Here is a 26,769-nt window from a genome sequence, read left to right on the forward strand (position 1 = left end):
CGTACGAGAATAGAGACTATTACTTTCCTCTCATTTTCCATTTCTTTGCAATGCGAAGAGAAAGGGTAGAGAAAGAGAGAGTGGGGAGAAGAAAATGTAATAAAAGACTTGCTTGAGATATAGCGCGCTTCTCAATGCAACAATTCATGATTTGTTGTATCCGCTAAGCTCACGATCCTCCTCTTAATATTGTCACAAACTTTCTTCTAAAAATTACTTTTGGACCACCAAAACTCTTATACCATGTAATGAAATGGATTGAATCAAATAAACATGCAAGAACACACTTTCAATCAAGTAGAATACTTATTGAATCATCAAACCACCCACGTCTAACGAATTTGTTATTGCATAGAGACACTCAAAAATGAGTTGAGAAATACAAGGCCAAAAAATCCTCAAAGGGAGCAGCCGAAAGTAGCTGTTGGGTTGGGAGCAGCTCCAACGGTCACATTGGAGCTGCTCCAAAGAGTACAAAAAAGAGAAAATAAAAGTTACAAAAAACAAAAAAAGAAAAACAGGTTGTCAGCCCCTAATGGGCTGACGCCTATTACAGTGAAAAGACCAAAATACCCTTGATGGGTATTTCAGTATATAATGAACTATATATATATATATATGAGTACATATTTTAACATCTAGCAAGTAGCAACAACAAAACAATATGGAAGAATGTAAACAGGAAGCATGTATCCGAAATATTTTAAGTAAAATTTGCAACTTATGAAGTTTATAGAACATAGAACTTACACACGAACAGTCTCATAATTAAGCAATGAGAGATTTAAAAGATCATCCATCAGGAAATATAGATACTGTGATGGAGACATGCTGCTATTGATACGAAACCGGTGATAAGATGATTGTGATGACCTCCATGTATTATGCATGTATGCCTTGTCAATTAGGGCCCACCTCGGCCTGAGATAGAAGACTTGCTTAAGTCATACTCAATAAATTGCAAGGAAAATGCACTTATAAAATGTATGTTTTCTTATGACCATAGAGGTCTCCCACCTTCTCTTTCCTTTAGAGCAAGAGGAAACAATAAAGTTTACAGGAGGTTCAATTATGGAAGCAGAATCCAGTTTCCAAGAATGCCCGTGATTTGACCACTCATCATATTCTATGCTTCCTGCACAATATCAATGTGTGAGCAAAGGCTAAACAAAAGCCTCCCAATCAATAATTTGAAACATATTAACATACCAAAGTTCCCTAAAGCATCCATTATACGTATCAGGAGTATCAGGAGTATGCTGTCATCTGATCTTTCTTCTAATAAGTATCTGCTCAGCACATACATACAAGCTTCAGCAGCTTAGAAGAAAAACAAGAACTTAATGCTAAAACAATAGGAATGAATATTACTTGCAGCCAATATGTACTATTTCTGCTGCTTTTTCTCTCAATTCTGGACTGCCAACAATTGCACCACTTGCTCCCACAATAAAAGGAGGGCTCAGATCTTGGTTTTTAATCCCATTCCTTAGGGATGGATAAAAATCAGGCAAGCAGGATTGAACACCTTGAAGTGAAGAGTCGATACGCAGCAGAGTAACCTTTAGATGTTCCTTTTCTAATCCTGAGGTACAAAGTTACTGTCATCAATTAAACTAATTTACAATGCAAGATTGCATAAATCATCTTTACCATCATTCAGGTTCAAAAATGAAAATATTCATTTATCAAACATGACTAAGATAACCCAAAATGGTCACACCAAAGAGCGGATATAACAGCACAGACACTAAAACAAAAATATTTCACCTAAACACTAAGAGTAAAATAACTGCTGAAGTATATATATATATTCGAAAGTATATATACTTATTGTGTATACATATATACATATTCATATGTATATATAATTGTAGTTATAAACATTGTAATAGGTAATATCCAAAATGGGTATTTAGTCTTTTCCCAACTTGTAACAGGTTGTGCACATTAGGGGCACATTTATCCTTTATTTGTATTTTTTAGTGGTTTACATTATGTTCTTTAGCTAAAAGCTAGAGGACATTATTGTCTTTGTTCCATAGAGTCGTTGAGACCTCTCCAACGTCTCTATTTCTAGCCGTTGAGGATGGTCCCAAGGCTCTATGTGTGCGTTGTGTATATATAGGAGCTGAACCCCCTCTAAATGTAATGCTTGTCTTAAGCATAGCGACAAACGCTAAATACAGCAAAATATTGTTTTTCAAAAAACTTGCAAGAAATTGAAAATTTTTCATATTTCTCACATTTTTTTGTCAAAATCTTGGCAACAAAAAATAAATTAAAAAATATAAAAAAGAATTTTAATAAGAAAATATTAATAAAAAATATTTAAAAATAAAACACACGATTTTTTCACGATAAATAGCCGTTTAAAACATAAATATCGTGTTTGAATCGCGGTATTTATGTTTTCCATAAATCTCATGATATTTTGAAATTCTCGCAAGAAATTATCGTTTTAAACTTTCAGGCAATTTTTCGCAATATTATCACGAGATTTTCATAAATCTCATGATATTTGTTACTATGGTCTTAAGCACTCTCTCAATAACAAGTTTTATACTTTGCACCTTGTCTCTTGCCCATTTGTGGTTTTATGCTTCTACTTGACCCATAAGTGGTCCTTGCTTTTACATACTTTTTGTGTTTGTAAAGCTCATAAGTGGCATTCTATGGTTATTTCTTGTATTTCATGACATGGAATCAGAGCATATGGTATATTTAAAGTGAAGGAGCGTTCATCAAGGATACGTGAAGGAGGAACAAGTGATGGTGAACATTATTTCGGAAAAGTGTGCCATCAACACTTATTTCTACCTCCTCTATTTATCTCTTCTCTATCTCTTTCTTGGTTCTATGACTGAAAAAGAAGTGGTTACGGTTGTTCTTATCCAATTTGATGGGAATAACTATAATATGTGGACCATTGCTATTTGATGGGAAGAACTATAATATGTAGACCACTGCTATTAAAAAAATCTTGATTAGTAAGGATTTGTGGGAATAAGTTGATGGTTCCTTACCGGAGCCTCAACCTATTCTCACTAAATCTATTTGTGGGGAAGACGGAATAACCATGGAAGAAACTCTTAACGAAAAAGAGAGAAAAAAAAGGCACTTTTGGACAAGAGAAAAAGCCTTTAAAAAATGGAAACTTGGTCTGGTCAAGGTTTTGTCCTTATTTATGGGAAGTATGTATGAAGAACCTTCTGAAAATATTTTAGAGTTTGAAAGGGCCAATGAATCGTAGGTTTTTATCAAATAAACCTACATGCAAAATGATGTCACCCATAAATGGGAATTACAAGATAAGATCCACAATTGTAAACAAGGTGAAAAAAGTGTTAGAGAGGACTCTCAAGAAGTTGTGGGACCAAATGGCCAAGATGAAACCTATTTGGGATACCCCTAACAATGGTCACCTTAGGAAGAAATAAATTCTTGGTAAATAATTTTTTCAATTTATGAGAAAGGTCTAAGACCTGAATTTGAGCAAGTTCGAAGTAATATCATCCACCATAAGAAAGACGAACTACCACCTATACACAAGATCCTAGCTCAAGTATGCATGGAAGAAACGAGGCTTAAATCCACGACTGAATCTAAGGAGTCCAAAGACAAAGTGTAAGCGGTCTCTAGACCTGGTGCTAACACTCATTTCTACAAGTCTCCTCACTTTTCTAAAAATAACTTGAAGAGGCAACACAACAATGATGGGAGAAAGAAAATCATCTGTCATAATTGTGGAGAACTAGGGTGCATCAAGTCATATTGCCCTGAATGCAAAAGAAAGGACGAGAAGAGAGTAGCTACTCTAGATGCTTCTAAGGAGGACAAGAATGCAACCAATAGAGATCAAAATTTTGTTGGAAGCATGTCTTTGTCCTAATTGGTGGAAGCCCTACAACCGCTCCTTAAAGGCTCATCCTCTATAACGAGTGTCGCAGTCTCCTCTTCATCACTTCCTTATAAGACTTTTTGGCTCTTAGATTCTCAAACCTCTTTCAATATGACCCCTAATAGTTTTGTTCTCTCCAATTGTGGTATTAATTCAAGTAGGTCTAATGTGTTTACCCTCAATGGTTCCTCTCTTGATATTAAAGGAATTGGAGATTTTAAAAATTCTTCAGCTTTTTTAATTCCAAAAGTCAGAATTATTACAAATTTAATTTAAATATTCTTTCAATTTCCCAAATAACCAATCATGGTTGTAGTACCTCCTCCACATCTAACCAGTGTTAATACAGAATCTCCAGTCTGGAAAGTGGATTGGAAAAGGGAATAGAAAAGGAAATCTCTATTACATGGATCGGTTGATCATTCCTAAAGATACATTGTCTCAATGTACAAAAAATTGATATTTTTTTGTGGCACCAAAGACTATATCATCCTAGTATTTCTAACTTGTCCAATTTATCTCATTTGAGAAAATTTTGTAATAAAAATTTTTAATGTACTTGAAAAAATGAAAGTCATTCTTTATCAAGAGAACCTTTTTTGCTTTCAAGCCAAGTCCTACTACTATTATTTAAAAAGTTTGATATACTTATTATGTGATTTTTGTGGATGACTATTCTCGTTTCACTTGGATTTACTTTCTTAGGCACAAATAAAGTGTTTGAAACTTTAAGTCTTTTCATAATCTAGTTACAATTTTTTTTTAAAACAAATATCTTTATCTTTCATTCTAATTCAGGAGTAGAATTTATGTCAAATGACTTTAAAATTTGTTTAGAAAATCACGGCATTTTGCATAAAAGATTATGTGCAAATACACCTCAACAAAATGGTTTGGCCAAAAGAAAACATAGGCATATAATAAAAACCACTAGAACCTTGGTTATGTTAAGATATGCATATTTGCATATACATGTATGTATACATATAATGTATATATCTATTATATATATAGTCATTGTAATAGTTCAATACTCACTAGGAGTATTTTAATCTTTTCACAACTTTGTAATAAGTTACCCCCATTAGGGGTACAACAGTTTTTTTATTACATTTTTGTAAACTATGAAATTAGTTTACTTTTGAGGGCATTATAGTCATCAGCCCTTAGAGTCGTTGAGACCTCTCCAACGGATCTATTTCTAGCCATCAAGGAGAGTCCCAATGGCTCTAAGTGTGTGGTTTTGTGTATATATATATAGGGGTGATTCCCCTCTTGTAAACAAATGCTTGTTCAAGCATATTTGTTATGCAAATTCTATACTTTTTATGGTGTGCTTGGCCCCTAAGTGGTCGTAAGTGTTTATGTGATTAACCCATAAATGGTCTTTGTGTTCTTTAAGATTGTGTTTTTGTAAGCCCATAAGAGGCATTCTCTTATTATATTTTTTGTTTCATTACATGGTATAAGAGCCAATGGGTCTATTGGATTGTGGCTTGTACGTGAAGATCAAGAGTAGGATCGTGAGTGGAGCTTTGGTTTGTTGGTTTTTTGCGTCGAGAAGTGCACCATCAAACCTCTTCAACTCATTTCTTGTTAGCCTCTTATTATCTCTTTCTTTGTTCTTGTTCTCTCTCTATCTCTTCGTGTAAAAATGGAAGATGACAGAGAAGTGGTCATCTCCATACCCATGAGACTCAATCACACAAACTATGTGATTAGGGATGGAAGTGGACCGGGGGACAACGGGGCCCCGCCCCACCCTGCCTCGCCCCGTTTGGACTGGGGATGAAGGGCATGAAATGGGGATGAAGGTTAAAATCTATCCCTGCGCGGGGATGGACTTACGCTTTTCCCGCCCCGCCCCGTCCCTATCCCAATCCCTGCCTAGCCCCGCCCTGTCCCCAATCCTTCAAGGGATGACTATAGACTAAGGGAAAACGGGGCCCCGCATCGCCCCCGTTTAGACCGGGGATGGAGGACATGAAACGGGGATGGAGGTGGGGACGGAGATTCAGGTTTTGAAACGAGGCAGGGTGGAGACCTTGTCCCCTGCCCCGGTCCACTGCCCTATATGTGATGTAAGCATCTATAGTAAAACACAAAATATGGAAAAAGGCTCTATGGGTTTGGTTGATGGTACCGAAAAAGAACCCAAACTTATGCTCACCAAGATTGATAATGGCAAAGCGGTAGCACTTCAAGGAGATAAAATGTCCAAAGTCATTAAGGAATATGAGAAAAGATGGAAAGAATGGATGATGAGCTATTCAAAAATTATTAGATGGCCCATTAATAGTGTTGACATAAAGAAGTGCTCAAGTTTGGCAAAATTTGATTTTGCTAGTAATGCATGAAAATATCTTAAGGATATGCATTGTCTAAAGGACATAGATCGTGTATGTAATGTGCAAAACAAAGTTAGAACCATGATCCAAGGAGAAATAAGCATTAGGAAAAACTATAATGCCCTTTCTTTTCTTTTGGATCAATTCGCTCTTTTAGAGCCTAAGTGGCATTTCCCCAATGTAATAACCGCAATTTTTCATTAAAAAAAATTAGTATTTTAGGCGTAATATGGGCGGATCTGGGCACGGATCCAAGTTTCGGATCCAAAACCCATACCTATGTGATACCTCTTATACACATAAACCTATTTAAATATCAATATACGTAAATAAGAAAATAAATAAAATATATATATATATATCATTAAGTGGGGTTTTGGATCCAACTATGGATCCACATTTTTAAACAAGACCCGGATCCAACACGTTGTTGGATCCCGAGTGCGGGTCGCGGTTCGGACCCGGACCCGACCCACACCCTGTAAAAAAAAAAACTAAGGGTTAAAAGGGCAACCCGATATGGGTTGCCCGATAAAAACATATGGGAAGGGGGAAAACCCCTCCCCCGATAAATCGTGTGTTAGGGTTCAGTTGAACCCTAACACGTCAAGAGATGGGGAGGTGGGGGAGCACACCGCAGCCGCCGGGAAGGTAGGGTTTCCTTCCTTTTCGAGAGGCCACCCTCCTACAAAGGGGGACCCCCGAACCCCTCTTTCTCCCTCTCTCGCTATCTCTTTTCCCTCTCTCACTCTCATCGGCCTCTCTACCTTTCGGATCGCCCTCCGAGCTCCGGCCTGCAGCTCGAAGCCTTTGTCGGGAGACGCCGACCAACCTTCTCTCGTGGTTGCCGCAACGCCTTCGCCGGAAAATGGTAGGTTACTGTTTTTTTTTCTTCTTCTACGTAAGTAGCTCGCGTGCTCAGGGTGTGTGTGAGTGGGGGATCGAAAATCCCCAACTCACGAGGGGTGTTGTGACAGTTGGGGATTTCAGTAAATCCCACGCCGGAAACCCCAAATCTTTGATTTGGGGGTTTCCACTGCTATGAAAAAAAAAAGATATATATAACCTGTTATCAGATTAGCTTTCTGTTGTTATTAACTGCTATTAAGTCTGAATACCTATGTTTTTAACTACCTGTTATCAGACTTTATTTCTATTCATTTTTATCAGAATTGAATTCCTCTAATTACATGTGTACATTTATGGTCTTACACATTTGTGTATCATTAAAGTATGTATACTTAAGAATTCCTGGTAATCATACAAATGGTCAAGGTCTGAACCCTTAGGGTGTTCGATAGACAATGGATTTGGGTTCCTGAATAGTTGGTATAGGGAACTGTGATAAAATCACTGAGGAATGATTCATGTTTTATTCCTGTATATGCATGCTTCCGGATTATATTGATCAACCGGGTGAATGGAATAAATGTTCAAAATTCACGATCTATGGTAGAAGTTACAATTATTATTTGAGATTGTTCAAAGTTGCAGCGGATCCACACAGCTTATGGTTCTGTGATGTTTACCAATATATTTGTGAATAGTCAGATAGTAAAACCAGATTCAAACAGATTGTGGTTATGCGATTATGCTGCATGGCTTTCAAGAAAAAAATAAAATCTGGTTTGCCGGTTTTCAGGGTTGAAACAGCTGATCAGAATTTGTAATATGTTTAAACAGTAAATTGCGAGTTTGCGTGATTGACATATTAAAACGGTTAATCAGAAATGTGTGTTTTTGTTAAAATAGCAAATCTCTAAGTGTATGATAGTCTAGAGATGTTATATTATTTTGACAGTTTTAATACTAGAGTAATACGTTATTTTGTGGATTGCTATTAAGTCTGATTTTCCTATTATTTTGTTGGTTGTGATCAGATCTGAGTACTTGAAATCATGTACAAGCTTATATAATTGTATGCATGCTGTGGTGTGAAATTAAATATGTAGCAGTCTCATAAGCTTCTTTCTCATAGTTTAAAGTATGTTGGCTGTGATTTGTTTAAGTGGAATTCAAATGCTTTCTCAGATTAAATCTGATTCAATCATGGGCTTCTTAGTGATGTTTGAGATGCATTCTCTTGTATGTCTTGTTCAGTTGATATTGCAATATGCCATTAATTATGTCATTTAATATGCTATAGCATATAAAAGATAGTTTATCTTAGTAGGGTATTACATTGGAAAACCTTACCTAACGGGTAATATGGGTTGAATGCCTGATACGATTACTTGGTGCTTGACGGTTTAAAGGTACCGAAGCATTCTGGATAATGATCATAATGAGAAACTTAAATTTAATTCCTTTGGCTTGGTTGGTTTAAAGGCACCGGAGCACTCTGTGTGGGTTTATGCAGTTAATGTAAGAACCACAAATTTTACACTAAAACTTAAGAATTTTGTGGATTTGGGCTGGGATCCGTTATTGGATCCAAAAGAAAAATGTGCATATTTGAGTATTTTAGTAATACTATATAAATAAATAAGTATTAATAATTTTTTTTTTAAACCCTGGTTGGACTCAAGTGGATCCAACTCCTGGATCCACTGCTATCCACGCGACCCGGATCCAAACCGCAATCGGATCCGGCATCGCGGGTCGTGGTTCGGACTCGGACCCGACCCACACCCTGTTAAATGAAAAGAGGGGTTGAAAAGGGCAACCCGATATGGGTTGCCCGATAAAAAGATTTTTGAAAGGGGGAAACCTTCTCCCTTTAGACATCGGGTGTTAGGGTTCAGCTGAACCCTAACACATAAGGAGATGGGGAGGTGGGGGAGCACACGCAGCCGCCGGGAAGGTAGGTTTTCCTTCCTTTTCGGGTGGCCTCCCTCTTACAAAGAGGGACCCCCGAACCCCTTTCTCCTTTCTCTCGCTATCCCCTTCTTTCTTTCTCTCTCTCACCCTTTTCTACCTTTCTAAAACTCGAAGCCCCCCAATCCCAAGCCGCAGCTCGAGGCCTTGCAGTGAGGAGCCAACCTCGCCGGTAGTGGTGCTGTCCAGGCCGACCGAACCCTCTCGTGGATGCCCCAACACCCTCGCCGAATAATGGTAGGAGATCGGTACTTTTATTGTTTGGTGTTGAGTGCATCCGGGTATGTGGGTCAGTTAAGAAAGAAATCTTATTATCGCATGAAGTGGGGGTTGCATTTGGGGTTTTTCCAATGACTGCGGAAATTTACTTCAGATTTGGGGGTTTTGCAATATTAGCATGGAATAAACTCGGATTAGGAGTTTTCTAGCTCAATCTTATGTTAAAGAAGGTCCGATTGTTTTTGGATGTATAAAGGATCATAATCGGGGGGGTACGATCTGTTTATATTGGTCATTAGAGTCCATTTCCATCCCTGTTTCATGTGCTGATTTTGATAAAAATAACAAATTTTAGAGAATCGGCTATGTTTATGACAGTTGTTAAAGTATACAATTTGAGTCTTAAGGTCTCCAACAACCATCTTATCACTGATCATAAAAACGAACTTCCTGTTGGATGTTGACTTGCCGGAAGGAACACCCATTTTTGTTTGAATTAGTGTAATTGTTATTACTTGCTTAACTGTAGTAGCAAATTAGGGTCAACAAGTAACATATTGAATATAGTATGCTGTGGTAATGCAAAAATTGAAACTTTGAGGATGGCTACTTCCATGAAATTATGATTTTCGTCCATTTATGCAATGACTATATTCTGCCCAGTTGTACAGGGAAACACATAGTAGAAGGTTTCTTTAAGTCTGGTTGTTGAAATAAGGTTTCATTGTAACCTGCTCAAGATTCATAATTTTTATGATATCTCTAGACTGAATAGTTATTCACAGAATTATAGACTTGCACATTCAAGCTAAGAAATGAGCAACCGTATGCATAATAATTTAAACTGATAATTAGTGATATATGAAACTGTGTAGTAACTTGGAAACCTACATTGATATTTAGTACATATTAAGTTGCACAGTATACAGTAATCTTAATTGAGGTTTAGTTGCATATTAAACTGCATAGTACTAGTAAATTTATATGGATGTTTAGTTATAGAATAAGCTGCATAGTAACTGGGAAATTGAATGTGAGGATTAGTTGGCTTGGGAAGATAAATTGATATTTAGTTGTTGCATAAATTATGTTGGTCAAATTTCATATTCCTTAAAATATTCAAATGTTATTATGTGTGCACCATCTAGAAGGTTCGAATGGCCATTTAGAGGCCTATTTGTCAATATTCCCATGTATGTGAAACTGTGTATTTTTCTGAGGTACTATGTTCAGACCCTACATAATTTCTGAAATTATTAGAAAAAAAAAACTGCATATCGTGGGGGGGGGGGGTGTTGAAATGAGGGTGTATTGGGAGAAGTGTATATAGTAGTGTCACTGAATCTCAAGGCACCAGCTGTGCTTTTGTTTGTTGGTCGAGCTTTCAAATACATGCCATTTTTTTTTTAGACATGGAGGGGTGGCGACCATTTACTATTAAAGGATAAAACAATAATAATAATTATGTTTCGACAACCGAATCTATGGGTCGGTTTGTGGTGGACATACGAATGTCCAGCCAGTGTATCGAGGGTCTTGCATAGGCCATCGAAGTTATGATGTAAGTCCACATGACAATGAAAAATAAAATATTTTTGCTTGTCTGAGTTAAAGACACCGGAGCAATTTGGGTGGGTTATGCTATCAATAGGACAAAGGATTGGGACTGTTCTATAACCTTGGTGTATTGACTAAGGTTGGGATTTCTACTGCTGTGGTAGTAGAAGGAAGTTGGGTAAATGCCCTGTACTTCGGGAAATAAATTAAATGAAGAGATTAACCCACTCAGTTTTGGGCTTACCTTGGAGAGGGTAGGTGGTACAAAGCTCCGGGGACATGTTTACTGTTTCGAGCTGAAGTGACTCGTTGGTCCCCAGTCCTCGGAGTTAGGGGACCCAGACTACCAATATGTCCTAGGTGGTAGCTCTTTACTCTTCTGCAGAAGTTAGGGATGCATCCTGTTTTGGTTTTGGCCTTTGGGAGTTTCTCTCAGTCACTGATCGCTCCCTTGGGATTTCAGTCACAGTTAGAATGTTCGGGTTAATAAAACAACTTTGAATAATATACCCCCGAACGTTCTTTTCTGTGATGGTTGCCTCGGCCCGTGTGTACCCACGGGATAAGACAAGATAAACATAAATTAGTACATGTTAGGTATCACCGTGAGTGGAGTTATTAGTGAGACCGGTTTATATTCTTCCAGCATGTTCTAAATTTGTGATTTAATGACGCCCGGAAATGAGTAGACATGAGATAATCAAATCCGTATTGGGACTGCTATACGAACGATTGCATGACGGTCATTGTGATGCATAAAATGTTTAATTGTTTAAATACTTGTTTAATTATTATGTTGCATAACCTGTTCTAATGTCTTGTTTAATTGTTGAAATTGCATGAGATGTTTAAATTGCTTAATTATAACTGTTGTACAATCTGCATGCCTGTCTAGATATATGTCGGTTACTGCTGATGCATACTCTACTTTGTACGATTCTTAATAAGCTGAAAGATTCACACATCACATACTAGATTCATGACATACCTGCATTAAGAGTACAGTTTTTCCTACTTAGACGTGGTAGTCTAATTCATATAATTTTTATCATTTTCAGGCACAGAGTAGTCCATGAGCGAAGCAGAATGAGGCGCTGACCATGACTGGATTTATTTGTTCCCTGGCGGTCCTAATTGTTTTTTTTGATTGATTGAAATTTTGTGATAAACTCTGTTTGGATTCTATTATTATTGAAATAAAAATAAATGGTGTGGTTTGCTTTTTTTACCTTCCTGTACCGTCCTGAAATACTTAACCCTGGAATCATTTGTTGTTTCCGCTAAGAGAAAAAAAAAATCCTCAAAAATTTGGGTTTAAATTTCGGGGCGTTACAGTTAATATAGAAAAGAATTGGGATGGTTTATACACCTTGGTAAAAGGACCAATGTTGGGATCTACTGCTAAGACAGTAGAAGGGAGTTTGGGAAATGCCTTGTACTTCGGGAAAGAAATTAAATAATGAAACCAACCCACTCAGATTCGGGCTTACCTTGGAGAGGGTAGGTGGTACAAAACTCCGGGGACGTGTTTATTTGTTTCGAGCTAAAATGACTCGCTGGTCCCCAGTCCTCGGAGTTGGGGGACCCGGACTACCAATATGTCCTAGGTGGTAGTTCTTTGTTCTTCTGCAGAAGTTAGGGATGCATCATGTTTTGGTTTTGGCCTTTGAGAGGTTCTCTCGGTCACTGGCCGCTCCCTTGGGATTTCAGTCTCAGTTAGAATGTTCGGGTTAATAAAATACCCTTGAATAATATACCCTCGAACGTTCTTTTCTGTGATGGTTGCCTTGGCCCGTGTGTACCCGCGGGATAAGATAAAATAATCACTATTTAGAACAGTTAGGTATCACAGTGAGTGGAGATACTAGAAAGACATTTTCATACTCTTTCAGCATATTTCATATTCTGAGCTTGTGATGAAATGAAATCTTGAAATGTGTAGAGATGAGATAATTGTATTCATATTGTGGATGTTACATAGATGTTATGCATGTTACTGTTATTGTTGTTGCAGAATATGCTTTAATTGCTTAATACCTTACTTGTTTAATGGTTGTAGTTGCATAAAATGCTTTACTTACTTAATTATAATTGTTGCATGATCTACTTCTCTACTTAGATATATGTTTGTTATTGTTGTTGCATAGACCTCTTTGCGTGCTTATGTGTAGGCTGAAAATCAAACACGACACCCACATCACATACTTGACACATGATCTACATGCAAGAAAAAAAATTACAGTTTTCCTACTTAGACGTGGTAGTCTAATTCACATAATTTTTATTATTTTCAAGCAAAGAGTAGTTCTATGAGCGACGCGGGATGAGGCGCTAACCAAGACTTGATCTACTTGTTCCCTAGCGGTCCTACTTTCTTTCAGATTGGAATCTTTGTTTTGAGACTCATAATGTTAAAACTCTGATGTTGGATTATATTATTATTGAAATAAAAATAAATGGTGTGGTTTGCTTTTACCTTCCTGTATCGTTTTGAAATGCTTAACCCTGGAATTATTAGTTGTTTCCGCTTTATAAAAAAAAATCCTCAAAAATCTGGGTTAAAATTTCAGAGCGTTACACCCAAAGACGTAGAACTCCATGAAAACCCAATCAAAACGAAACACTTCTACCAATTTGTAAATGGGCTTAGACTCGCATTTGAAGGGACAAAATCGTATCTTCTTCATAGAGGAGTTCTTATCATAGTTCAAACTCTTGACGAATTAACTATGGAGAAAAATAGACTAAAAAAACCCGCCTCCACTAAAGATAAAGAATCGGTACTTGCTATGTCAAGGCTCGAAAATCATTCAAGGGCTTATAAGCCTCCTCACTTCGGGAAAAATAATGATTATGGAAGAAGCTCCAATGAATATGGGAGAAACTCCAATGATCATGGGAGAAGCTCAAATGATCATGGAAAAAAAGACTATGAATACAAGAGTAGCAAATTAATATGCCATTTTTTTATGAACATGATCACATAAAGCCTTTTTGCAGAAAAAGGAAAAGAGAAGAACAAGGAGATGAAAAGAAGGTGGATTATGTGGGACTATATTTTGAAAGAAATGGTGTGCATGTCCAAAAGCATTGGATCATTGTCTTTAACACAACTTATGAAGCACTACAACAAATGTTCAAAAATATAACTTCTTTCTCTGGTGCAGTCATATCTACATGTATTAATCCCGGTAGACTTCTTGGATTTTTTATTCTGGAGCTTCTTTTCATATAACTCCAAATGAGTTCATACTATTCGAATGCCAAACTAATGCAAATGATTTTTATGTTTCAACTACTGATGGAACCTCCTTAAAAATAAATGTTTTGAAACTTTGCAAAAACTTCAAACTTTTCATATACCAAATGTTAGAATAATGTCAAAATTAAAAACCTCATATTTGTTTCTCAAATTGTGAATCATTGGTGCAAATTTTCTTTCTTATCTAATGGTTATTTGATACAGGATCCCCAGTCTCAAAAGTTGATTAGGAAAGGCCATAGAAGTGGAGATCAATATGTAATGGACAACCTTGAATTATCAAACCATGCTTTTTGTAATTTTGTGGAAAAAAAAGAAAAAAAAAATTTGCACAAAAGACTATGATAGCCTAGTGTGTCAAAATTACATTTGTTTTTGTTTCCTAGAAAATGTAAAGAACAAAATTTTGTTTGTGAAGATTGTATTTTTGGTAAAATGAAATCCTTGCCATATGGACCTAATTATTTTATATCTAAAAACCATTTGAATTAGTGTATTCAGATGTATGGGACCGACTCTGATTGTGTCCAAAGGAGGAGTATCATACTATGTTATTTTTGTGGATGATTTTATTAGACACACTTATATATTTTATTAAGCACAAATCTAAAGTATTTGATTGCTTCCAAAAATTTCATCATTATGCGAAAACACAATATAAAGCAGACAATAAAATTTTTAGATCCGATTTCAAAAGAGAATTTGTATCAAAAGACTTAAAAAATTATCTTGATTTACATGAGATTATTAATAAAAAATCGTGTTTATATATTCCTCAACAAAATAGATTAGTCGAAAGGAAACATAAACATATTGTTGAGACTATTAGAACACTTCTTATATCAAAAGATGTTCCTAAAATTTTTTGGGTCAAAGCCGATCTTACGGCAGTCTACTTAATAAATAGAATACCTTCAATAACTATTGAAAATTTTTTTCCTATTGAAAAAATATTTAAAAGCCCTTTGAATTATAAAAGGTTAAGAGTTTTTCGTTGTAAATATTTTGTCCTAACCAACAAAAATGACAAACTTTCACCCAAAGTTATACCTTGTGTTTTCTTGAGATATACCGAAAACCAAAAAGGGTATAGATGTTATGAAATTAAAAAAAATAAACTACATGCATTTCTTGAAAATGAAAATGGATTTGATAACGATAAAAACAAAGAACATTATGATTATTCCTTTCTTTTTTATCTAGCTAATGAGCATGATAAAGTTATCAATTATGATAGTAATGACATTCATGATGTGCATGTGAGTGACAATGTGGACACCCATGATGCACATGAGAATGGGAACGAAGGTCTTGATGGCATAAACCATTCACATAATGAAGTGCAAATTTATTCTCGACTCACCAAAGATCACACTCCATGTGCCCTAGAAAGATATTCTCAAGACATAGATTCATTTAGTATTAGAAAATCTATGAGGATTTCTAAAGCTCCGTAAATTTGTGTCATATGACTCTTTTTGAACCTAAGTATAGAGTATGTTTAATGGTCATCCACTCATATGTAGAATCAACCTCTTATAATGATGCTAACAACCGTCAATAATATATTAGAGCCATGAACAATGAATTACAGACTTTAGAAAAGGCAAAAACTTAGGAAATTCAAACACTACCCAAAGAAAAGAAAACAATGGGTTGTAGATAGGTTTACAAAATTAAAACCAAAAGTGATGGGACATTAGAGAGGTATAAGTTAGATTTGTAACCAAAGATATAGTCAAGAGTACGGAATAGACTATGATGAAACTTTTGCTCCCGTTGCTCGAACGACTAATGTTAGAACTCTTGTTTTTATAGTCTCGATTAAAAAATGCCAATTTTTCAAATAAACGCTAAAAGTGCATTTTTGAATGGTAACCGTAGTGAAGAAGTTTACATGAAACCCCCACCAGGATTAGGGTTGGCACATAGAAAAGTTCTCCGGTTGTGCAAGGCTTTGTACGGCCTAAAACAATCTTTTAGGGCTTGGTATAATCGATTTAGTAGTATAATGATACAACTTGGCTTTAAATCTTGTTATACTGACATTGCATTGTTTGTTAAATCTTATAATGCAGGCATAGTAATACCATTTCTCTATGTTGATGACATGATTATCACATGAGGTGATAAGCAGGAAGTTAGTCATACCAAAGATGTTCTCAAGGCTAGCTTTGATATGACAGATCTTGATTTGTTACGGTATTTTCTTGGAATTAAAGTGGCCTTCTCACCTCATGGTTATTATTTGTCACAAACTAAGTATGTAGCAAAGATCATTGAACGATCAGGGCTTTCTGATGAAAAACAAGTTGATACTACAGAGGTTATCAATGCCAAAATGAGAAAGGACGATGGAGAACATCTAAAGGATCCAACTCCTTACATACAATTGCTTGGAGCTTTATCTTATTTCTCTATTACTCATCTTGATATTTCACATGTTATTTACTCTACTAATCAATTTCAGCTCCTACTATAATACATATGAGTGTTGTAACGAAGATTATTAGATATATCAGAAAAACTATTAGTTATGGTTTATTTTTGTCATCTTCTTTCTCATTAGAAGTTATTGCTTATTCAGACTCTTATTGGGGAGATGTGAATGATCGTCACTCATCTACAGGTTTTTGTGTTTTTTTAGTGGATTCGTTGATTTCATAGAAATGCAGGAAGCAACATAATATGTCATTATCCTCTACGGAAGCTGAGTACCAAGCCATGGCAACCACTACTTTTTAGTTAGTATGGCTAAAACAATTGTTAGAAGACTTGGGAGTTCATGTAGCAAAACACTAAAGATTGTGTTGTGACAACAAAAGTGTAGTTTACATCGTCGGCAATCATACATTTCATGAACGGGCCGAACATATTGAAATGGATTGTCATTATGTCAAAGAGGAATTCTTGAAGAAGAACATTGCATTGCCATATGTACCAACCGACTATCAATTGGCAGACTTCACCAAAGCACTTTCGTAGCCCAAGATTTCAATTTCCCCTTGGCAAACTCTCGGTTGTAGCATCGTGAGTTTGAGGGGAGGTATTAAGATATGCATATTTGCATATACATGTATGTCTATATATAATGTATATATACATTATAAATATATATATTGTCATTGTAATAGTTAAATAATCATTAGGGGTATTTTAGTCTTTTCACAGCTTTGTAATAGGTTATGCCCATTAAGGTACAACATTCTTTTTATTACATTTTTGTAAACTAGGAAATTAGTTTACTTTTGAGGGCATTATAGTCATCAGCCCTTAAAGTCATTGGGACCTCTCAAACGAATCTATTTCTAGCCATCGAGGAGAGTCCCAATGACTCTAAGTATGGTTTTATGTATATATATAGGGGTGATTCTCCTCTTGTATTGTGAAAGCATATTTGTTATACAAATTCTATATTTTTTATGGTGTTCTTTGGCCCTAAGTGGCCCATGTGTATGGGTTTATGTGATTGACCCATAAGTGTTCTTTAAGATCGTGTTCTTGTAAGCTCATTAGAGGCATTCTCTTGTTATATTTTTTGTTTCATTACAACTTAATTCTAAACATGTTCCAAAAACCTTTTGAGTTGAAGTTGTGCTTCTTGTTGTTTATATTAGAATATGGATCGGATATGGATCCAATAGAGATCCATATCCGATATAGCTTCTCATACATATATGTAATATGTGTTTCTTGTAAAGGGCATTTTTGTACATGCAAATTGTTTGTAACCCTATTAAGGTTAATGAAAAGATTAGTGCAGCATTAAAAAAAATAGTTGCTGCCGTTTCCAAAGCAGAACTCGAGTTCTCTCCTCCCTCCCTCTCCATTCCCTTTCACGATTTTGAACCAGTTTATCATGGTATCAGAGCAGGTTGCAATCTGGGCATAACAGAGTTTTCCTCCTCGTTCTTCAGCCGATCTCGTGACAGGCTGCATCCTCGTGACAGGCTAAACCCAAAAGCCGATCTCCTGACAGGCTGCATCCTCGTGACAGGCTAAACCCAAAAGTCGAGTTCTCCTCTAAACAGGTCGATTCTTTCCTGTTTCCTCCTCGTGACAGGCTGAATCCTCGTTCTTCAGCCGATTTCGCGACAGGCTGCATCCTTGTCCTTCAGCTGATCTCGCGACAGGCTGCATCCTCGTCCTTCAGCCGAGTACATCTTCTTCCTCGTGACATACTAATCCCAAAAGTCGAGACCTGTTTCCTCCTCTAAACAGGTCGATTCTTTCCCTTTCTCGATTCAAGATGATTCAAGTTTTCTGTTTTTCCTTCGTACCCAATTCTTTACTGTTTCACGATTCAAGTTTCCTGTTTTTTTCCTTCGTACCCGATTTCCTACTTCTCCAATTTTGGTTCCTCTTCAGTCGGGTCGAACTCAAAAGTTGAGTTCTCTTCAAAAGGGCCGAGCCTATCAGTCATAATCTGCTCCTAATCCTTTCACCAGCCACGTCCCTTGATCCACACCTTTCCAGCCTAATACCAGCCGAGCCCTTCCAGTTTGTGAATCTGCTCACGCCTCCTCCTTCCTAAGCTTCTCAGTCAAGACCTGCTGCTACTCCCTTTTACCAGTTGCATCCCTTGATCCACAACTTTCAAACGTAACAACTTTCAAACCTAATACCAGCCGAGTCCTACCAGTTCGTGAATCTGCCTCATCTTCGCTTGCTCAAAATTCGCAAATGGATACTTCAGCCAATCACGGTCTTTCCTCCAATTTCTTGGGGCAGCTAGTTTCTGAAAAACTAAACAAACAATTATTTGACTTGGAAAAGACAAATTACTCCTTTCATTCGCAGTCAAGATCTTTCAGGTCATTTGGATGGCTCCACTCCACTACCTGCAGAATTCATCACACAAGAATCAAAAGAAGACGGCGGTCTGTCAAATATCACTCGCAATCCTTCATTTGTTAGTTGGATGAAGCGTGATCAGGCTCTCGTCGAGTACATCACTTTCACGTTATCACAAGAAGTATTGATTTTTATTCCTGATGATTGCACAACCAAGGTATTGTGGGAGAGTCTAGCTCAGACCTACTCTCAGATATCAGAAGCTAAGGTGTTATATCTTAAGCGTGAATTTTAACTTCTAAAAAAGGGGACGATGACCATTATTGAATTTTTAAATCAAGTCAAGAGCATCACAAATCAATTAGTCATTGTTGGATATCCAGTGTCAGATAAAGAAAAAGTGCAACAAACACTGAATGCCCTGGGATCAGAGTATCACGTTCTTGTGACTTCTTTATTATGCTTGTCGACGTTACCTAGTTTTAAAGATTTACGTGCTAAACTGTTTCAGTACGAAATGTCCTTGAAAAACATCTCTGACCCGCCAGCAGGGCAATCATCTATGCATGATGTTTTTGCCACAGGGATAACTATTGATCATGCACGAGGAGGGCGTGGCAGAGGTAGGGGAGCACAAGTTCAGGGTGGTCGTGGTTTGCTACCTACACCGAATGCCATTCCCAACCAGTCAAGGAATGTTCCCGCGTGCTACCAGTGCAACAAACGTGGCCACATCAAGGCCAATTGTTGGTTCAATGCTCAAAATCGCAATAGAATACAAAATAATAGAAATGTTGCTACATCAGGATCGGCGGGTACCTTTCGGGTCAGTGATGATGCTAAGGACCTTCTCTTGTCTGCTATGACTAACCTGAAATTGAAACAGAATGATGATGGAATATGGTATGTAGACTCAGGGGCAGCAGCTCATGTCACTGGCAATGCAGGTAAGTTCTCTACTTTGATCTCCTATTTTGGTAAGTCTAATATTGTAACTGGAGATGGGACTCACCACCCCATTTCAAACGTAGGCAACATTCTCATCCCTTTGTCTGAATCTTCATCCATCCCTCTATCCAATGTTGTTCATGCACCAAATATAAAGAAAAATATTGTCTATGTTTCTATGCTTGTTGATTCTACCAATTCTTCTGTTGAATTCACTCCTACTTCTGTCTTTGTGAAGGACCTTCAAACGAAGAAGATGTTCGCTAAAGGATAGCGGCATGGAAACATGTATATCTTCAATGAAGATCCTGCCTCTAGTGTTCTGAAGCCTCCCAAGTCCGATTACACTTCTAGAAGTATTCTAAGTATATCCCAATGTAATAAGCCAGAACTTTGGCATTCCCGTCTTGGTCATTGTAGTCAAGTCTTTATTGAAAAACTAGTGTCCAATGAATTTCTTCCAGAGTCTGTGTCTCCTTTGTTGAAGAATAAAATGTGTTCCAGTTGTCAGGTCTGCAAAAGTCATGTACTTCCTTTTCATCAAATAAATAAAAGAGCCTCCATGCCTTTTGAGATAATATGTTCTGATGTTTGGGGCCCAGCCCCCAATACTTCTTCTTCTGGAAGTAAATATTATGTATCCATTATTGACAGTTTTTCTCGCTTTACCTGGATATTCTTTATGAAATACAAATCAAAGGTTTTTCTCATCTTTCGTCACTTTCATGCCTACGTTAAAACCCAATTCTCTCAAAACATCCAGATTCTCCAATGCAATGGAGGCGGTGAGTATTCCTCCAAAGAATTTTTAGACTTTCTCCAAGATAATGGGATACATCGTAGAGTTTCTTGCCCGTACACTCCACAACAAAATAGCGTTGTTGAACGTAAGCACAGACACATTGTGGAAAGTGCAATGAGCATAATGCATGGTTCTAATGTGCCTAATAGTCTTTGGACAGAAGCTTTTCATATTGCCACTCATGTGATAAATCGTCTTCCTATGCCTATTCTTGAAAATCAGTTTCCCTATTATGTTCTCTTTGGTGATCATCCTGATTATGATGAGTTACGAGTTTTTGGATGCATATGTTATGTCCACAATGATAGATCCATGAGAACTAAATTTCAGGACAAAGCCTCTATATGTCAGTTTGTAGGTTATGCAAATGAACACAAGGGTTACAGGTGCTATGATCCTGTAAGTAGAAAGATCAGAATTCCCAGAAATGTTATTTTTGATGAAAATAGTTTTCTGGGAAATAAAGTAGATCGCAATCATGAACATATTTACACCAATGATAATTGGTATGATCCATGGCTCAGTGCTGAACTTATTTCACAGACTGGGGTTTATACCACCTTGACTCCTGAAAGCACCAATGATGAGACGGTTTCTGATGAGGCATCGAAGACAGAATGTCTGAGATACAAAGGAAATGTCTATACCAGGAGACCCAAGGAGCGAACAGATATGCCTACTGGAGAACACGTGGCATTTTCTAATGACAGAGAGGCATTAAGAAGATCAGGCAGGATAAGGCATCCCATTGAAAAATGGGTGAGTTATGATAATTTTTCAATGGATTTTCAGATTTTTCTATCCAAGATTGAGAAACACGAAGAACCACTTGTTTTTTGTCAAGCCATCCACTCTAAGAAATGGATTGAAGCAATGAATGAGGAAATCGAGGCACTCCGTGAGTGCCAAACATGTGAGATAGTTGGACGTCCTCCAGATAAAAATGTTGTTGGCTCAAAATGGGTTTATAAGATTAAGTATAAGCCGGATGGTAGCATTGAACATTACAAAGCTCGTCTTGTTGCCAAAGGTTTTACTCAAGAATACAGACAAGATTATGAGGAGACTTTTAGCCCAGTGGTGAAAATAAGAACTATTCGTATCATTCTTGGCTTGGCAATTGAACATGGGTGGACCCTTAGTCAACTTGATGTTAAAAATGCATTCCTGCATGGGGATTTAAAGGAAGAAGTCTACATGGAGCAGCCTCAAGGTTATGCAGAGGGAGATCCAAAGGAATATGTATACAAATTAACCAGAGCATTGTATGGCTTAAAGCAAGCCTTCAGATCATGGTTTGAAAGTTTCTCCTTAGAAATTCAGAACCACGGTTTCATCCGTTCTCAACTAGATCATTCTCTATTCATATATAAGGATGATGACACTATGGTTTTCTTACTTATATATGATGATGATATTGTGATCAGTGGCAATGCACTAGACCACATTCAACAAATTAAGGTACTTCTAAGTATGCGATTCAAGATGAAAGACCTTGGGGAACTGAGATATTTCCTTGGTGTAGAGGTGGACAGGCAGGATGGAAAAATGTCATTAACCCAACACAAATACACTCTTGATCTTTTAGCCAAAGCAGGAATGGCAGATTGCAAACCTCTGCCTACACCCAGTGTTGTCAATCAAAAGCTGAGCATTTGTGATGGAGAGTTGTACCATGATGCAAGAAAATACCGCAGTATAGTGGGCATGTTACTGTACCTCACTTTTACCAGACCAGACATCGTCTATTCTGTAAACCAAGTATCTCAGTTCATGCATGAACCGAAAACTAGTCACATGGATGCCATCAAACGTATTCTTCGCTATCTAAAAGGCACGGTGGGTGATGGACTCACATATGTTCAGTCTTCATGGGGGACACCAAAACATGATATATTGGCATATATATATGCAAACTAGGTAGGGGACCCGGATGAAAGGAGATTTGTTTCAGGTTACTGTGTTTTTATTGGAAAAAATCTTGTCTCATGGAGCAGCAGAAAACAAAAGGTTGTAGCAAGATCTAGCACCGAGGCAGAGTATAGATCTATGGCAGCTGCCACAGCTGAAGTGACCTGGATTAGACATCTACTTACAAAAATGGGAGAGAATGTCTCAGGTTCAACTCTTATGTTTGATAATAGAAGTGTCATACAAATTGCGATCAATCATGTTCATCACAGTCGAACTAAGCATATTGAGATCGACCAACACTTCATCAGACAAAAGATAGCAGACAAAGAGATTGAACCAGTTTATGTATCGTCAGAAGATCAAGTCGTTGATGCGTTCACAAAAGGTCTCACGAGTAACCGTTTCTGGTATCTGAAGAACAAGTTGCACATGGTTTACTCCCATGCACAACTTGAGGGAGGGTATTAGAATATGGATCGGATATGGATCCAATAGAGATCCATATCCGATATAGCTTCTCATACATATATGTAATATGTGTTTCTTGTAAAGGGCATTTTTGTACATGCAAATTGTTTGTAACCCTATTAAGGTTAATGAAAAGATTAGTGCAGCATTAAAAAAAATAGTTGTTGCCATTTCCAAAGCAGAACTCGAGTTCTCTCCTCCCTCCCTCTCCATTCCCTTTCACGATTTTGAACCAGTTTATCAGTTTACCTCATAAACAAACTTCCTTCGACCAAACTTCAAAATATTTCTTATAAAAAAATCATAAAGCTACCCCTAATTACTTTAGATTAAGAACTTTTAAATGCAAATGTTTTGTCCTTACAAATAAAAATGACAAACTTTCTCCAAGAGTCATCCCTTTGTTTTTCTTGGTTATGGTGAAAGCCAAAAAGAATTTAGGTGGTATGATTTTAAACATGACCACCTTTATATTTCATGAAATGTTACCATGTATAGAACAAGAAAATTTCTTTGATATAAATGTGCCTAAGGAAAAAAATGATTACTCATTTATGGAATTAGTTCATAAATGTAACAATAAAATGTTAAACAACAGTATTGATATTGATGAAGAACCTAAATCCAACATCCACTGTGGTGAGTTTCATGACATAAATAACCAGCCTGATGTTATTCAATATAAGAGAAGAGATGATAGACATTTCAATGCCCTAGAAAATTATTCCAGCATAGAAAATCAAGAACCTGGCACTCTTAGAAAATCTGAAATGACACATAGACCTCCTAATAGGTTTGAATTCTACCAATCCTTTACTCTGCACAATAGAGCTTGTTGAGCTAAGATTTTCTCTTACTTTTAACCTTTCTTATACAACCAAGCTAAGAATTATCCAGAGTAGAGATGTGTTGTGAATGAAGAAATAGAAACCTTAGAAAAGTCCAAAACTTGAGAATTAAAAGATCTTTCACTTGGAAAGAAGACAATAGAATGTAGACGGGTGTCTAAAGTTAAAACCAAATGTAATGACTTTAGAGAAACATGAGGCTAGATTAGTGGCCAAAGGTTACTCACAAGAATATCGAATAGATTGATGAAACATTTGCACCATTAGCTAAGATAACCATCATTAGAACACTTATAGTCGTAGCTCCCATTAAATGTTGGCCCATCTACCAAATGGATGTCAAGAATGCCTTCCTCAATGGTGAATTGAAGGAAAAAGTCTATATGGATCCACCATCTGGATATGAGGTTCCTATTGGCAAAGTGCTTCATTTAAGAAAAGCATTATATGGTCTTAAACAGGCTCATAAAGTCTTGTATGATTGTTATAGTTCAGTTATGCTTAAACTTTGTTATATTTCATATTATATTGACATTGTTTTGTTTAGGAAGAAGTCTAATGCAAGTATAGTCATCTTAGTTCTCTATGTTGATGACATGATCATAACTGAAGAAGACAAATAGGAAGTAAATTATATTAAGCATGTTCCTAAACAGAGTTACTTAGGATTTCTTAGATTTTTCTTGGGGATTGAAGTAGCCTACTCTTCCCATGGTTATTTACTGACTCAATCTGAGTTTACTATTGAGATAATCGACAAATCTGGAGTCACTGATGAGAAAAGGGTGAACACTCCTGAAGTAATCAATGCTAAGATGAAGATAGATGATTTAACACCATAGATGATCCCATATTGTCAGATGATTGGTATCATGACTTCTTGTGCATATCTTATAATTATGTCCGTGAAGAATTTTTGAAGAAGTCTATTACCTTGTCATATGTAGCATCGGAATTCCAACTTGCTGATTTTTTCAACAAAGCGCTTTCTTCCCCAAGATTTCATTTTTTGCTTGAAAAACTTTTGATTATTACATTGTAAGTTTGAGGGAGAGTATTAAAGTATATATATATATATACTTATTGTGTATACAACAACAACTACGCCTTCATCCCAAAACAATTGGGGTCGGCGATATGAACCAAAAAAGAAAATCATTCTGGGTCTTCCACATGAATCTTTCTCCTCCAATCATTTCTATCCAATGCCATGTCCTCGGTGAGGTTCAAAGCATTCATATCCTTTCCTATCATCTCCATCCAAGTCTTCTTAGGCCTACCCCGACCACTTTTAACTAATATATTTTTTCATTTCTCCATCCTTCTAACTGGAGCATCATTAGGCCTTCGCCGAATATGTCCAAACCACTGTAAATGATTCTCTCTCATCTTATTTCCAATGGATGCAACGCCTACCTTCTTACATATCTCCTCGTTCTGAATCTTATCTTTTATTGTATTTCTACACGTCCATCTAAGAATGCGCATCTCAGCTACACTCATTTTATGAATATGATGTCTCTTGGCAGCCCAACATTTTGTACCATATAGTAAAGCGGGCCTAATATATTATGTACCATTTATTATATATACTTATTGTGTATACATATTCATATTAATATGTATATATAATTGTATTTGTAATAAGTAATACCCATTAGGATATTTTAGTCTTTTCCCTACTTGCAATAGGTTGTGCCCATTAGGGGCACATTTGTCCTTTATTTTTATTTTTTGTGTTTTTACGTAATGTCCTTTAGCTAAAAGCTAAAGGACATTATTATCTTTGTTCCATAGAGTCGTTGGGACCTCCCCAACGGCTCTATTTCTAGCCATTGGGGATGGTCCCAGGGATCCACGTGTGTGTGTGTGTCCCCTTTGTAAATGTAAGCACTCTCTCAATAACAAGTTTTATATTCTTTACTTTGTCTCTTGCCCATTTGTGGATTTATGCTTGTATGCTTGTACCTGACTCACAAGTGGTCCTTGCTTTTACAGACTTTTTTTGTGTAAGCCCATAAGTGGCATTCTATTGCTATTTTTTTGTATTTCATGAATAATTTCATAGCGTAAACATGGATTATAAAGCAATGAAATGAAGAAACAAGATCGTGTAAAACTTAAACAAACAAGACTAACAAAATTAAAACAACCATAGATCCAGCAAATATGGTCTAAAGGAAACGTAAAAGTAGCACGTACACACACAATATGCAGAGCAATAATCTGAATTGAAGTCAAAATAATAGATCAAGGACTTCACATGCCATTTTTAACAGCACAAAATCATGGGGTTAACTCGACCATTATCAATACTTTAAAAGGATAGAAAGGATTCTCCACAATCAAGTTCTAGTTTTCCTTTTCAGGAATATAGCTAGGGAGAGCAGTAGCAGAAACCAACAAATATTATTCAAAATCATGTTGGTGCAGGAAATGCTTACCTAGATCCAAGTGATTCTTGCTCTGACAAATATTGAGAAGATCATCTAAAGGTGATCTCAAATGCAAGTCTAAAAGTTCATTAGCAAATGAAACTTCATCATCATTAGGAATATGCCATTTAGGGCTTGGTAAAGCATCTTCATTCTGATAATCCTTCGTGCCAAACCATTGTTCCAGTGCACCAGCATCCGGATGACAAGCAAAGCACCTTTACATCCAAGGTTATTGTTATAGTCATATTGACTCAAGAATCAAATGCGGCATTATTGGAAATGAAGATAAACAACACAGATCAATTAATAAATTGACACAATTTACCCACCTATATTGATCCATGGGGTAATAAAGAACCAAGCTACCTAGCAAGGAGCGAAGAAGATGATCACCTGCTCCATTTACCTGCTCCATGGCAGATAAATTTCAAGAAACAAAGATACACAGCTAAA

At 36.7% G+C, this 26,769-nt stretch overlaps 1 protein-coding gene across 2 annotated transcripts in view; it reads right to left on the reverse strand.

Moving 5' to 3' along the window:
- PA200 (proteasome activating protein 200) overlaps nucleotides 1-26,769 on the reverse strand; it is a 187,599-nt gene that overhangs the window by 77,207 nt on the left and 83,623 nt on the right. For both annotated transcript variants that reach the window (XM_089998177.1, XM_089998185.1), the window contains exons 16-21: nucleotides 26,646-26,722; nucleotides 26,323-26,531; nucleotides 1,372-1,585; nucleotides 1,210-1,289; nucleotides 1,018-1,135; nucleotides 751-921 (exon numbers count right to left, since the gene is read on the reverse strand). In XM_089998177.1, coding sequence (XP_089854303.1) covers nucleotides 751-921; nucleotides 1,018-1,135; nucleotides 1,210-1,289; nucleotides 1,372-1,585; nucleotides 26,323-26,531; nucleotides 26,646-26,722 — 869 coding nt within the window. The remainder of the gene's footprint in view (nucleotides 1-750; nucleotides 922-1,017; nucleotides 1,136-1,209; nucleotides 1,290-1,371; nucleotides 1,586-26,322; nucleotides 26,532-26,645; nucleotides 26,723-26,769) is intronic.

Source organism: Nuphar pumila, chromosome 1 (assembly GCF_984573655.1).
Source record: "Nuphar pumila chromosome 1, dmNupPumi1.hap1.1, whole genome shotgun sequence".
Lineage (NCBI taxonomy): Eukaryota > Viridiplantae > Streptophyta > Magnoliopsida > Nymphaeales > Nymphaeaceae > Nuphar > Nuphar pumila.